The 13,435-nt window shown below is 47.1% G+C and overlaps 1 protein-coding gene across 16 annotated transcripts in view; it reads left to right on the forward strand.

Moving 5' to 3' along the window:
- Positions 1-12,224, forward strand: part of CTNND1 (catenin delta 1) — a 45,344-nt gene extending 33,120 nt beyond the window's left edge. For 9 of the 16 annotated variants that reach the window (XM_059874697.1, XM_059874699.1, XM_010812882.4 and 6 more), the window contains 14 exons: positions 131-314; positions 1,105-1,222; positions 1,608-1,761; positions 2,120-2,137; positions 2,562-2,630; positions 3,522-3,649; positions 3,752-3,902; positions 4,632-4,824; positions 5,174-5,288; positions 5,788-5,875; positions 8,202-8,264; positions 8,934-9,037; positions 9,463-9,545; positions 9,807-11,926. In XM_059874697.1, coding sequence (XP_059730680.1) covers positions 131-314; positions 1,105-1,222; positions 1,608-1,761; positions 2,120-2,137; positions 2,562-2,630; positions 3,522-3,649; positions 3,752-3,902; positions 4,632-4,824; positions 5,174-5,288; positions 5,788-5,875; positions 8,202-8,264; positions 8,934-9,037; positions 9,463-9,545; positions 9,807-9,888 — 1,550 coding nt within the window. In that variant the 3' untranslated portion in view covers positions 9,889-11,926. Of the gene's footprint in view, positions 1-130; positions 315-1,104; positions 1,223-1,607; positions 1,762-2,119; positions 2,138-2,561; positions 2,631-3,521; positions 3,650-3,751; positions 3,903-4,631; positions 4,825-5,173; positions 5,289-5,787; positions 5,876-8,201; positions 8,265-8,933; positions 9,038-9,462; positions 9,546-9,806 lie in introns of all 16 variants that reach the window. The other 7 variants (XM_024975234.2, XM_024975233.2, NM_001192402.3 and 4 more) reach the window with 6 other exon arrangements.
- Positions 12,225-13,435: the final 1,211 nt, after the last annotated feature.

The raw sequence follows: 13,435 nt of genomic DNA on the forward strand, positions 1-13,435 counted from the left end.
TTGAATATTGTTACAAGGTATTTGGTCATTGGGGAAGACTGAGAAATGCTGGGAAAGGGGCTTCTCTTTGGCATTCTTCAGACGTACTGTCTTGGTGCTGGAGAACTGTCTGATGAGTGGTCTCTGCCAGGAACCCTGTGGAATCTCTCATCCCATGACTCCATAAAAATGGAGATCGTGGACCACGCGCTGCACGCCTTAACGGATGAAGTGATCATTCCCCATTCGGGGTGGGAGCGGGAACCTAGCGAAGACTGTAAGCCACGCCACGTCGAGTGGGAGTCCGTGCTCACCAATACCGCCGGCTGCCTCAGGTAACAGAGGGGCTGGGAGCGTGGGAGGACTGGGCTTCTAAAGACTGAAACTGCTTTGGAAGCACGTTAAATCCCGTAGTCTGTCGTTTAGGCTCCGTGCCGGTCTGTGTTGCGTCCATGACCCTGTCCTGTGCGTCTGCCCATTGCTACCCCCTGGCATACTGTATGCTTTACTTGCGGTTCCCACACATCTTCCTCACTTCTGTGCCTCTTTGACTTTGTTAATATAATTTGTTCAAAACCAACGGTGTAAGGCCGTTGTCTAGTCCTGGGCTTGTGTGTGTCTGTGCCTTTAATTGTGTTTCAAGTCAGACTGCGATACATGCAGCACATGGGTGCAGCATACTGGAAGGACAGAGTGGGCAGAGCCCTTCCCTGTCTGCAGGGCGCAGCTGCTTGTTTCTGTTTTGAGGCCAGACTCAGGTGTTTGTCTTCCAGAACGTTCTCCCGAGTTCTCTGTCTTGTGTCCTATAAGCTGCAGTGTGTTCTCTCTTCGGGACATGTGCCTGTGTGCCCTGCCGCCACTCGACATTTGCGCTTGCCCACGAGCAGCGTCTGTTCTGTCTGACGTTGTTGCTGTTGGTCTGCTCCATCTATGTGCCCACCCCTGGCCTGGTCATAAGTGTCCTGAAAGCAGGAACGTCCGCTCTCCGTCAGCTTTAGTGCCTCCCCTAACAGATACTCTTTGTTTGTGACCGCGGAAAGGCAGTAAGGAGGCTTGCAGGGCCTAGGGGTACTAAGAGAGGCTTTCTGGAGTTCAGGCATCTCGAAGCTTCCCCTTTCCCCTCAGGAATGTCAGCTCGGAGAGGAGTGAAGCACGCCGGAAACTTCGGGAGTGCGATGGGTTGGTGGATGCTCTCATTTTCATTGTCCAGGCTGAGATTGGACAGAAAGATTCGGATAGCAAGGTAGGTCAGGTACCCGTAAGACAGACCTATCATCTCAGGCTTTCAAATAACGTTAGATACCTGTACCGGCCCCCACCTTAGAGGAAAACTGTTTGCTTTGGAATTTCCTCTACCTACATATTTTAGAGCTGTTTAGCCATACTTCCATTTTTTTCTAATTAGGAAAAAGTCAATGTGACGTTGAGTTTTATGTTGCACACCAAATGGTAGCATAAACCTTTATTAGCCTGAGGCTGAAAGAATCTGAGAAGCTTGGGGGCACTTAAGAGGCATTATGGGAGATAATGAGTGGGGCTGTGCTTTTGAGGCTCATCGTGGAAACCTGTGCGTGCTGGAAGGTCCCCTGTCGTTCTCTCTCACTGGGCCTTTTCTTTGTGACCCCAAGCTTGTCGAGAACTGCGTCTGCCTCCTTCGGAACCTGTCCTATCAAGTTCACCGGGAGATCCCGCAAGCAGAGCGCTACCAGGAGGCGCCTCCCAGCGTCGCCAACAGTACCGGGCCGCATGCTGCCAGCTGCTTTGGGGCCAAGAAAGGCAAAGGTGAGGCTTGCTTCCCGCTCCCCCGCTCGTTCGTGCAGGACGGGGAGAGGAAGCTGTCTGGCTGTGCGTGTGGAACGCGTGCTGAGCAGTGCTGGAGTCTGCCCAGTCGGGGATGTCCCCTGTGCCGTGTGCTTCACGCTGGTGCTGGTGGTGGTGGTGTCAGGATCAATAGTTGGGCAGTGAAGGCTGAGAGCCAGCTGACCTGGGGCCTTCTCCCCCTCCTCCTCTGTTTCCTGTGTTTGTCTTTTCCTCTGTGCTTCCCTGCTTGTTTTCCCGTGATCCTGTTGACAACTCTCTCCTGCGTTTTTCTTCCTTCATTTCTCTCCTCTCCTTTCCACCTTGGGTGACGCGCTGGAAGATGAGTGGTTCTCCAGAGGTGAGTGGAATCTTTTAAGCGGCTTACCTACCTCTAATTTGCATGTTTGGGTTTTAGCGTTCTTGGCATTTCCTTGCCTAACCCTTCCCTGTGGATGCATGTAGGAAAATTCATTGGAGGAAGGCCGCTGAGCCTGGTCGCGCTCTTCTGAGCGAGCGGCTCCCGGCACCTGTTTCTGGGCAGCAGCCCCTGTTCCCGGCACGGAGGACAGCAGCAGCACTAGCTGCCATCCTTAGCTCACCCGGCTGCTGCGCGTGTTCTGCTCTTGGGGATCCTGTCTTGGTTTCTTTGTTGTTTTGTCTTATGCCCCTCTTGATGCATCTCTGATGGGAACATTCTGACTGAAGAATAAAGAATATACTGAGTGGACTCTTCCTTTCTTAAACTTCCTTCTCCCCCCACTTTCTTTTTTAAATTTCCAAAGGGAAAAAACCCACAGAGGATCCAACAAACGATACAGTGGACTTCCCTAAAAGAACTAGTCCTGCTCGAGGTACGTTATCTTACTCTTCTCAGGCTCCATGGTTCTCGTAAACATCGTCCACGCATGAACTGTTTGGCAGCCTACCACTAGGTTATACAGTGTGTTCACTGTCCTGTCCCCCCGACTTAAGGAATTTGAAGTGGTGATTAAAGTATTTGGAAATTTGAAATATTATAACTGACTTTCAAAGGACTTCTTGTCATGGCAGTTATTCAGATTACTTGAGGGTAAGGACTTGATGGTAGTCTAGACCAGGAACTTTTTATGTTCATCAATATGGTGAGTCCAAAATTCACAGCTCTCCGTGGATATTAAAATTTAGATGTTGTTAAATCTATGAGAGACCCTTTGGCTTAATCATAGTTAGGGTGAGCAGGATGACTCACTTAAGTTAGAGATAATTCATTTGAGATGCTGCTGCTGCTAAGTCGCTTCAGTTGTGTCTGACTCTGTGCCACCCCATAGATGGCAGCCCACCAGGCTCCGCCATCCCTGAGATTCTCCAGGCAAGAACACTGGAGTGGGTTGCCATTTCCTTCTCCATCATTTGAGATGAGAAATCTTTAACTCTTCAGTGCCGTTGATGAGTAAGTGAAGCCCTTGAGAGCTGGGCATGGCCAGAGTAAACTGTGGCTAGAAAAGAGACTAGGAAGGAGAGAGAGGAATTGCATATGAGTTGATACATGTCCTGCTTTTGACATGGACGAATTATTCTTGAGGAGGCATGTAGTCAAATCTGACTTTGCTCTTGGGTTGGGGGAAGGTGTTTAGAGAGCCTGCTTGTATAGGGACATAAACCCATCAACCCAGAGTCAACCCTAACACTGGTCTGTAGTCAGCCAGAGCCTGCTCTGTAGGCACTGCTAAGCACCCTCTGCTTTCTTGCCCTTTCTTGTGCAGGTTATGAGCTTTTATTTCAGCCGGAGGTGGTTCGGATATACATCTCACTCCTCAAAGAGAGCAAGAATCCCGCCATCCTAGAAGCGTCAGCTGGGGCCATCCAGAACTTGTGTGCTGGGCGCTGGACGGTGAGACCCTTGTATAAGATGCATTTGGGGATGGAAGGACTTAGCTTACTCTTTTGCTATCGTTTGTAATCTGTTCTGCTTCTTTCCATGTGCTCCTTGTAGTATGGTCGATACATCCGCTCAGCTCTGCGTCAAGAGAAAGCTCTTTCCGCCATTGCTGACCTCCTGACCAATGAACACGAGCGGGTTGTGAAAGCTGCATCTGGAGCCCTGAGAAACCTTGCTGTGGATGCGCGCAACAAAGAGTTGATTGGTAAGGAGCTGGCTGTTAGCCGCCACCTCAGCATCTGCTACCGCACCTTCTATTCAGCAGGTGCTGAGTTTATTTGTTGAAACAGCTGAGGAAGAATCCTAGTCCTCCATAGTTTGTGAATCTGGGGCATTAGAGAGGATTATATTCTAATGGTTCTTGGAAAGAGAAGAGGTGATGACTCTTTAAAAGTTGAAAAATCATACCTTATTTGTTGAGCATGTACTTTGTTTCTAGGGATTGTTAAGCATATCTGTATGTTCTCATTTAAATGTCACTGTTTTACAAAGGTACTTTTTCTTTTTTTTTTAAATGGAAAAAGAAAACTGAGGGTCGGGACGTTAAGTAATTTCTCCAGAGTTAATAAAGCAGAGCCCAGTTTTTGTTTTTTTTCAAATTCACAGTGATTGTTGTATTAAACTACTGTAGTATTCAATGTGCTGTTCTCACCAAGAGACCTGCCGGGACCGTGTAGTGTATTTGACATAAAGTATCCAGATTGTTTTAATGTGACTGAAGGGGGAGAATAAGTAGACAGACAGGAAGGACAGTGCATTCATGGCTGTTCCTGGTCCTTTGCCCTTCTGAAGTGACAGTCCTACAGGAGCATGAAGCTGATTCTCATGGGTGGTCCCCGCTCTTGATATGGTCAGTGCAGTGAGTGTTGGGCTCCTCAGAGCCTGGCTCCGCTGGCTCTCCCTTGTGTACATGCCTCCCGTCTTACCGCTGTAGGTAAACATGCCATTCCTAACTTGGTCAAGAATCTGCCAGGAGGGCAGCAGAGCTCTTCGCAGAATTTCTCTGAGGACACTGTGGTCTCTATTCTGAACACCATCAACGAAGTTATCGCTGAGAACTTGGAGGCTGCCAAAAAGCTCCGGGAGACCCAGGGTATTGAGAAGCTGGTTTTGATCAACAAATCAGGGTGAGAGTAACACTTACCGGTCACAGCTGGGGCACGTGAGTGCGGGAGAGGGCGCTGGGGAGGGGCTCTGCCCTGTCGATTCTGCAGGCTGTTTTCCCTTTTTTACCTGTAAAGAATGAAGGAGATATTGCTCTCTTTTCTGTCTTAATGTTGACCCATAAATTGATAAGACTCTTCCGTCAGACATTTTTTTGTTACTGTTTGAGTTAAAATACTGGACTTGGTGAAAACCTGGTCTTGCCTATTTGGGGACTTATATTCTTATGTTACATTGTATTAGAGAGGACATGCTCTCAGCTTCTTTCCTGGTCTTACATCCACATTCCATCTGGTTTTATTTCCCTAAAAGGAACCGCTCAGAAAAAGAAGTTCGAGCAGCCGCGCTTGTGTTACAGACGATCTGGGGGTATAAGGAGCTGCGGAAGCCACTGGAGAAGGAAGGCTGGAAGAAGTCAGACTTTCAGGTAGAGTGACTCTTGGGACTGAGGCTTTCCCCTCTCTTCCCCTTGGTTTCAGGTAATGCTTCTTTCTTTGCTGCTTCTGTTTCACTGTCACACTGAGTCTACTTTTGACCCACGTCTCTGTGTAAAGAAATCATTTATTTACTTTCCCCCCAAATGGTGCCGGAAGTAGTCCTGGTCTTGCGCTGTGTCGTAGCGCAGTGTGAGTGCTGCTGGCAGTGTTGACCGGTGGCCCTTTGAAGGAGTTTGCCATTTTCTGAGACTGTATTTCCTTTGGATAGTGTGAGCGTTTGGTGCCTTTGTAATTGGTTCAGAAACACAGATCAAAGCCATCGCATCCTACTTTTGTCTCAGTATATAGGTGTTTGTTTAACCCGTGCAGGTCACCTTTTGGTAAGAAGTGTACTTGGGAATAAGGCCCTAAAGTCTGGGCCCATTGAGGAGCAGGGCGTGGGTGAATTCGGTACTCTGCGACGTGACTGCGTTTCGCGTGTGCCCCCAGGTGAGCCTGAACAATGCTTCTCGGAGCCAGAGCAGCCACTCCTATGATGACAGCACGCTCCCTCTCATTGACCGGAGCCAGAGATCAGGTACAGGGTGAGGGGACGCCTCTCTGTTTTCACTCCACCTCTGCTGTTCTCTAGTGGGCCTGCCATCTAACTGAATAAGATATGCATTTACTTCTGAACAAGCTTGTCTTTTGGTGGAGGAGGTTATACTTCACCTCGGGATTATAGCACGGGCCTTTACAAAATAGGAGAGCATCAGAAGATAAGACAGGCAGTTGGCCTGGGTGTGACCCCCGACTCTGCCTGTGGACTACAGATGGCCGATAGTGAGCCCTGCTCTGGTTTCTCTGCTTAGGTTATCAGGACATAACCCTACCATCAGTCTAAGGGAGATCTGAATATTGCAAAAGGATTGTTCTTCCCTTTTAAATTTTCATATAATACCAAGTAGTGTACGTTTACTGTTGAAAAATTAGAAAGTACAGGCAAACCAGGAAAGGGACAACAAAAACGACTTGTTTCCAGACATAGCTCTGTTCTTCTGGGTTCTGTCTTTTAAATACTGCCGTGTGAGCAAACACTTTCTTCAAAAGACAAATGACATATCTTGTTTTGTGACGTGATTGTCACTTGTGTCTTTTATAGTCCTTATTGTCTTAACGACACTGGGGTTTTGCCTGAAATGTGGTCTGAGGATCATCAAATCTGTTGACATGGTACTGACGGTACAGAAGCATGGGGGGTGCTTGCTCTATTGCTGGGGGCTGAGCGCAAACCAGGCAGTGATCCCAAACCAGGCCAGCTGTTGGAGTCTTTGTTGCCACTTACTTGCTGTTACAAGAGGAGCGAGTTTGGGCAGGGGGGGGGGAAACGAGCCAGTCTCACTTCAGAACGTACTTGATGAACTGTAACAGTTACTGATTTTATGGGTTCTACTCTTGAGGATTCCTTGATGTTCTGCGTAGATGCTGTAGGGAGTGCTCACACGGCGCCCGCAGCGCACCAGAGCCTGACGGTTATCTTGAGGGGGAGAATTGTGCTGTTTGAGTTACTAGGTGAACTAAGCCACCTTTTTTTTTTTTTTTTGGAAACACCATTTTTACTTAAAAATGAATGCAGAGAGCTTGTCAGTTTGGGAAAAAGTAACTGACAAGTACTTGCTGCCTGAATTTTCAAGTGAAAATTTTAATTTTGGAAGACTTGTATCTGCCACTGTGAGCCTGGTAAAATCCCAATATTTAATGTACTTTTTGATAAACTCATTGGTGATTTTAGTGAGTGTGATTTTTTTTTAATATATTATATCATGAAATATGTTAACTTTAGAAGATCTGCATAACTGTGAACCAGTATATTTTCCAGGTGACCAATGCATGATTTTCAAAATCATACAGGGTTAATTGATCCATTCAAAGTGCAAAACAGACAAATGGGTTTTAATTTAACAGAAGATGAAGAGAGCGTTGGTTTGGATTCAGATTCCACATTGTGCTGACCTTAAAGAAAACTCTACTTGTTGAGTATTAGTATACTATAAAGAATGGTCACCATCATCTGAAGGACTGTTAAAATTCTCCTCCCTTTTCCAACTTCTTATCTGTGTGAGGCTGGATTTTCTTCATACAGTTCATCCCAAATAACATCCCTGCTGCTACTGCTGCTAAGTTGCTTCAGTCGTGTCCAACTCTGTGCGACCCCATAGACGGCAGCCCACCAGGCTCCCCCGTCCCTGGGATTCTCCAGGCAAGAACACTGGAGTGGGTTGCCATTTCCTTCTCCAATGCATGAAAGTGAAGTCGCTCAGTCATGTCCGACTCTTAGCGACCCCATGGACTGCAGCCTACCAGGGTCCTACGTCCATGGGATTTTCCAGGCAAGAGTACTGGAGTGGGGTGCCATTGCCTTCTCCTAAATAACATCCCAACAGATTGAATTACAAAGGCAAATATGGGAGTCTAGCTACCTTCTCTTAAGCCAACTCCAAAGATGTGCAAAAATGTAAAATAATGCTTTTTTTAAAAATTAAAAGTATGATTTATGTTAACATGGAATAGGTTTACTGTTATTTTTAAATGAAATGAGTATTTAAAATTTCTTAGTGCCATAACTGTTAATACAAGTAACCTGCACCCGTGAGCGCTCTTCGGAGCCTCGTAATTTCTAAGAATATAAAGGAGCTTTGAGACCTAATGGTTTGAAGCCCCCTGGCGTAGAGTGAATGGTTTCTTATATTAGAGTCTGTAGGAGAGGGATCTCTTTTTATCTAGAGCTTGGCAGTTGTGGGTGGTGCTCAGTAAAACTTTGATGAGAGGGAGGGGAAGGAGAGACAGACCGAGAGTGATTTTATGATGAGTGTAAAGTTTGAAGAGTCGGTTTTTGACCTGGATAACTTTCTGACTCCCTATAGATAAGAAACCTGATCGGGAAGAAATTCAGATGAGCAGTATGGGATCAAATACGAAATCGTTAGGTAGGTGATTAATCCGTGCCTAAGCATGTGGAGGAGCAGGTCACTGGGACGAGGACTGTCTAGCACCGCACTTCTCTCCAGCAGCCTGGCTGTTTGCCGTCCTCAAGAGCGCTGGCTGCATGTTCACTGGAGGGGTTCGAAGAGATTTAGTAAAACCTGATCTGTCTACCTTTCGCCACATTTCCAAATGTTCAGAGGCTAAAAAGAAACCACTCTGTGCCTCTGCGTCACCGCAGAAGTTCGTTTGTGTCCCTTCACAGCCTGCTGCAGCGGCTGGCCGGCCCGCTCTCCCTGCTGCAGCCCGCCTGGTCTACTTGCTGGCCTGTCTCTTCACTCCGTACTCTCTTTATTTTGCTCTTGTGATGTCTCCTGTTGGAATGCCCTTCCCAACTGCTCTCTAAGCTGTCTTCTCCCCAAAGGCTTGGTTGAAGTCCTGGCTACTTCGTTAGGTCTTGCCTTACCATTGCAGCTCGCCTCACCTCTTGTCTTCTAACCCCAGTTCTCTGCATAGACAGGTCTCTTCAGTTTAGCTTCATTATCACATGCGGCATGTATTGCCCTCCCAGGGAGATGTACGTTTTTTATGTCCAGGCCTGCCAGACCGTAATGCCCTTCTGGAGGGGACACCGTCTCTCTGTGTACAGTTTTCCTTTTCTTTTTTTAAACTAGATAACAACTATTCCACACTCAATGAAAGAGGGGACCACAACAGAACACTGGACCGACCCGGAGACCTAGGCGAAATGGAGCCACTGAAGGGAGCACCCCTGATGGTAAATCCTCTTTATGTACTGTTGGCCCTCTCAGGCCACTTCTGTTTTGAAGCCTGCATGTTCTGTGAATTAGGAGAAGAGGGTATAGTGGAAGATGGCATCCTTTTCTTGAGGCTTTTTTTTTTTTTTAGGGAAAAAGTAGGACTTTTGATTCATGTTGAGATTTCTTGGGCCGTTAATTCTGTGATGGTCGAGATGGGAGAAGCAAGGTTGTGAATGTGTTGCGTGTGTGACTAACGCCAGCTGATTTTCCCTCACAGCACTCGCTTTCTCTTCCTGACTTTTCTGGACTATCTTGCCGTTCCCTCACTACTGCTGCCTCCTCCTGTTTGACCTCACAGATGTGGGGGTTTTCCCTGGGTCTGCACTCATTCGTGAGGTTCCTGTTTCCTTGCTCTCCTACTAACACATGGCATGTTTCACAGCAGGACGAGGGGCAGGAGTCTCTGGAGGAGGAGTTGGATGTGTTGTTTTGGATGAGGGGGAGCCCATGTCTTGCCCTGCCATGGTATGTCCTCGCCACCCCCAAGATGGTCCTCGAGGAACGAGGCTCTGTGTGCCAGCGGTTTGCCAATCATGCGGATCTGATTGCTCTCGGCCACGTGGGGTGTAGGGGCGCTGCTTCTGTGATTGTCACCTCTTAGGAGGCCGCTGGTGATCTGATTTTCCATTTATGCCACTTCCTTCCCTCCAGATTTGTTCCTCTGTCTTTTGGTTCTCCTTATTGCCAACCTTACTAACATGTCTTTCTCTTTTTTTTCCCCTACAGCAGAAGATTTAGCACCACTCTCTCCGCTACATCCGGGCTTATAATATATGTACTTTTATTTTTTGGTGGTGAAATGGACTGATGATTTTCCCTTTCTTCGCTGGACTGTTGTGCCAACTGCCAGGCTGCCTCCTGCCTTGATGGCCCTGAAGTGGCTGCCTTCTTTCCATCAACTCCCTAACTGCTTCCAGTGAAGCTTAATTGTCCCTCTTCCCCCCTCCAGACCCCTCCAGTCACTCCCGAGAAGCCTGACTCAGTTATAGACATATCTTGAGAAACTGCTGCAGATTAGCTCTTTTTGCCAGCTCTCCCTGGAACTCTTGGCCTTGGTGGAGGGAGGGAGAGAGTGGGAACCTTCACTGGAAACCTTGGAAAGAACCGGAAGTTACATGCTATACATGCCGTGTCCAGCAATCTGATAAACTGATGATTCTTAATCAAGATTTTTCTTTTCCTGGTGGGGAAGGGACTTTTTTTTTTTTTTTTTTTTGAGAATGGAAAGTGTGAGCTCTTCTTTTATTCCTAATGACTATTTTTGAAGCAAAGAAGGCCGGCAACATTGGCACATCCCACTTGGCAAGGGCCCTTGACTAAGTGAAGGTTTCCTAGAGCGGAGAGTAAGAGACCTTGCCCTGATCCTCTGTGGGGCGGGACCACCCAAGGACCTGCACCCCAAATCTCTTTCCCAAGCCTCCTGCCAACCCCGGCTGCCACGTCTGCCCCCCTGAGGCTGTCCCGAACCCTCCTCCCCCAGTCCGTGGTAATGTCTGCTGACTCGGCCTGGCTGTTTGCAAGAGGCTGTAGAAAGAGGAGAACGTGTCAAGGAAGACTTTTTTGGGTGCAAAGGAGCAGAAGGATGTCTTCGGGGAGGAGAAGAGCCTCTGGGAGGAGCTAGTAGGAATGTACATGTTTCACTTAGTCCGAAACTGGCAGGAAGCTTCCCAGCTGGCTCCCCCTGCCCTGCTGTCTCCTGTCCTCACCCCTGCAGCCCCGTCCTGCCCCCGCCCCACCCTGGACTGGCTGGCTGACTAAAGGACTTGATGTACATACTCCTGCCCCCTCTACCCTGAAAAGGTGGGGTTTGCCCCTGGCTCTGCCTCGTCTTTGTGCCTTTGGCCTGGGGTGCATCTCCTCCTTCCCTTCCATGTGCCTTTCTTTGCCTCTGCAGTCTCATTTCTCATGATTTTGCAAATTATACTTTGTTGCTTTTTGACCTACTGTTGGCCCCAAATAGCAGAAAGAAGAGAAGGGACCTAGAGACCCTCTGTCTCTCCACTGGGAATTGGAACAGCCTCTGACTTCAGCCATAGAAGGTTTTTGCTCAACTGTATATGTTGGGGTTTTGCAAAAGTCCTGTTCTGATGAGTCTCCAGATGAGGTTGGTTGCCCAGGATCACCATCACCTCTGAAGGGGTGACAGGGAAGGCGTGTCCATCCCCGCCTCCCGCCCCGCCCTGCCTGCCCCGCCCCTTCCCTCCTCCTGTTAGTGTATATTTGCAGGTTGGGCTAGAGGAATCGGCTGCTATGCGGTTGATTTTTTTTTTTTTAAACCCTGTCCCTTATTTACTTTTTACTCCTCCCCTCAATCTAAAAGCGCTGTTCAAATGCAACTGGAAATCTTTATTCTCCTCCCTCCCCCTTCCCTAATATATTGAGGCTTTGGGGTAGGAGAAAAGTGCACAACCCACCCCCCAACCCCCCTTCTCCTATGCATTAAAGTTCCTTATTTACCCCTTTGCCTCCTCACATTGCTTCCCACTCCTTTTCTGGCAAAAAGGAGCCTCTTCCTCTCTGACTAAGCGTACTGCACAGGGGAGACGGCCCGTCCAGCCCTGGCTCCACTCTTGGTTTCTCTCGTCTTTTTCTGCTCTTTTCCTGGTGCTCTTTTTGTCGGTGGGGTGTGGGTAATAGAACAGCCATAGGCTTTTGGGGACCTTTAACTGTTATTTTCATTTATTAAAACACTAAACATTCAATTTCAGAGAACCAAAAATCCCAGCTTCCCACCGAACACTGAGGGGCGTGTCTTCTGCGCCAGGCCTTTCCTGTTTTTCTTTCTCTCTTGTTAATGCTTTAAAAACAAATGAGTTTTTATACAAATAAAGTTTTTAAAGTGTGTATGTGGGGGGTCTGTGTCATTTCTTCACTTTAAGCTTGTATCTCTTCTCTCCTTTTCATCTCGATTACTTCATTATATATCAGTGTCCTTTTTCTCTCCAGAGCACCCAGAAGGGGATTGTACCAGCATGGATTAATTTTGAGCCCAATGCCAGCTCTTAACAAGGAACATTCTTTTAATTATATATGAAACACTTTTCCTCCGAAGATTCTTAAAAATCAAATGTAGAGCATGGGAAGCTTATTGCTTAACTTAGATAGGAAACTGAAGTATAAAGAATTAATAAATTTCTTAGTCACTGGGATTCTTTTGTGACATCTGTCAAAACTAACATTGAGTAGAGCTCTGCAATACATGACCCTCTTGAACATATTTATGAGTAGATTAGAAGCTACCAACTCCAGCTGTCATCCTAATAAGTATGGAAATGAAGAATTAAAAGGCTCACTGGGCCATGAGGTTGCTTCTCAGGCTGTCTGCCATCCTTTAGTAAGACGGTAAGGGGCAGGCCCATCGCTTCCTCCGTGTCCTACCAAGTAGCATGGGTGGGTAGCAAGTACTCAGATTACCAGGGGTTGTCTACAGTGTAGAGGCCAAGGATTAAGACCTCTGGAAAGGGGCCTTGTTAGCTTGTTAAGACGAGAATGGATGTAAAACGCTTCTTGTATGCCTAGTCTTTAGATTAAAGATGTATAGCTATTGCTGGTGATGCTCACATCTCAATTTTGTTGAACTAGGTCTCAGGTATGAAAACTTTCTTGGACTAGTAAGACCAGGACATCTTAGCATTGTAGCTGATACCTTTCAAAGCTTGATTTGTGTCCGGCAGTTGTAGTTTTAGAAAGGTGAAGCGCAGAGCCGGAAAGCTCTTAGAGTTTGCTTTATAGAGAGATTCGGTAGCCCTGCTTGAGTGTCTTTTTTAAATGTAGAAAATGCTGGCTATTGGTGAATAGCCTTCATTTCTGTTAAATTTATTATCCGCTGGCATTGAGCTACACAAACGTTACTCTCCTCTCCCTGGATTGGTCCATTTGTTTTATCTCATTCAATAAATATTTCCTCAGCATCTTCCAGGTATCAGGCATTGTTGTGTACATGAGGTTTAGATGAGAGAATGAAACGGATGGACCCTTTCTCATATCGATAGCAATGTGCTCTTTTTAAAACATTCCTCCGCCCTTAACTAAAACAAGGTGTTAGAAAGAAGGATCTACAGAGTCCATATATCTTGTTTCTTGGTACTGATTTAGTAACACTTTTGAAGCCTCTTGGTGTCTCTCAACACCAGCTTTAGGAATCCTGTGTATTTTGTCAAGATTTGCCAACTTATTCCCTGATCTTTACAGCCTGAGTTTTTATTCCCCACTCCCAGCAGAGGTGGTAATAGGTTATGCCCAGCCACTCTTCTGCCTCAGTGATGCTTTTTTTGTGAGCATGTTTGTGAAGTAGTAGCTGCAGTGAGTCTCACTGTGACATACTGTGTGACTGAGCTCAGAGCTGTGACCTCACT

The sequence above is a fragment of the Bos taurus genome, chromosome 15 (assembly GCF_002263795.3).
Source record: "Bos taurus isolate L1 Dominette 01449 registration number 42190680 breed Hereford chromosome 15, ARS-UCD2.0, whole genome shotgun sequence".
Lineage (NCBI taxonomy): Eukaryota > Metazoa > Chordata > Mammalia > Artiodactyla > Bovidae > Bos > Bos taurus.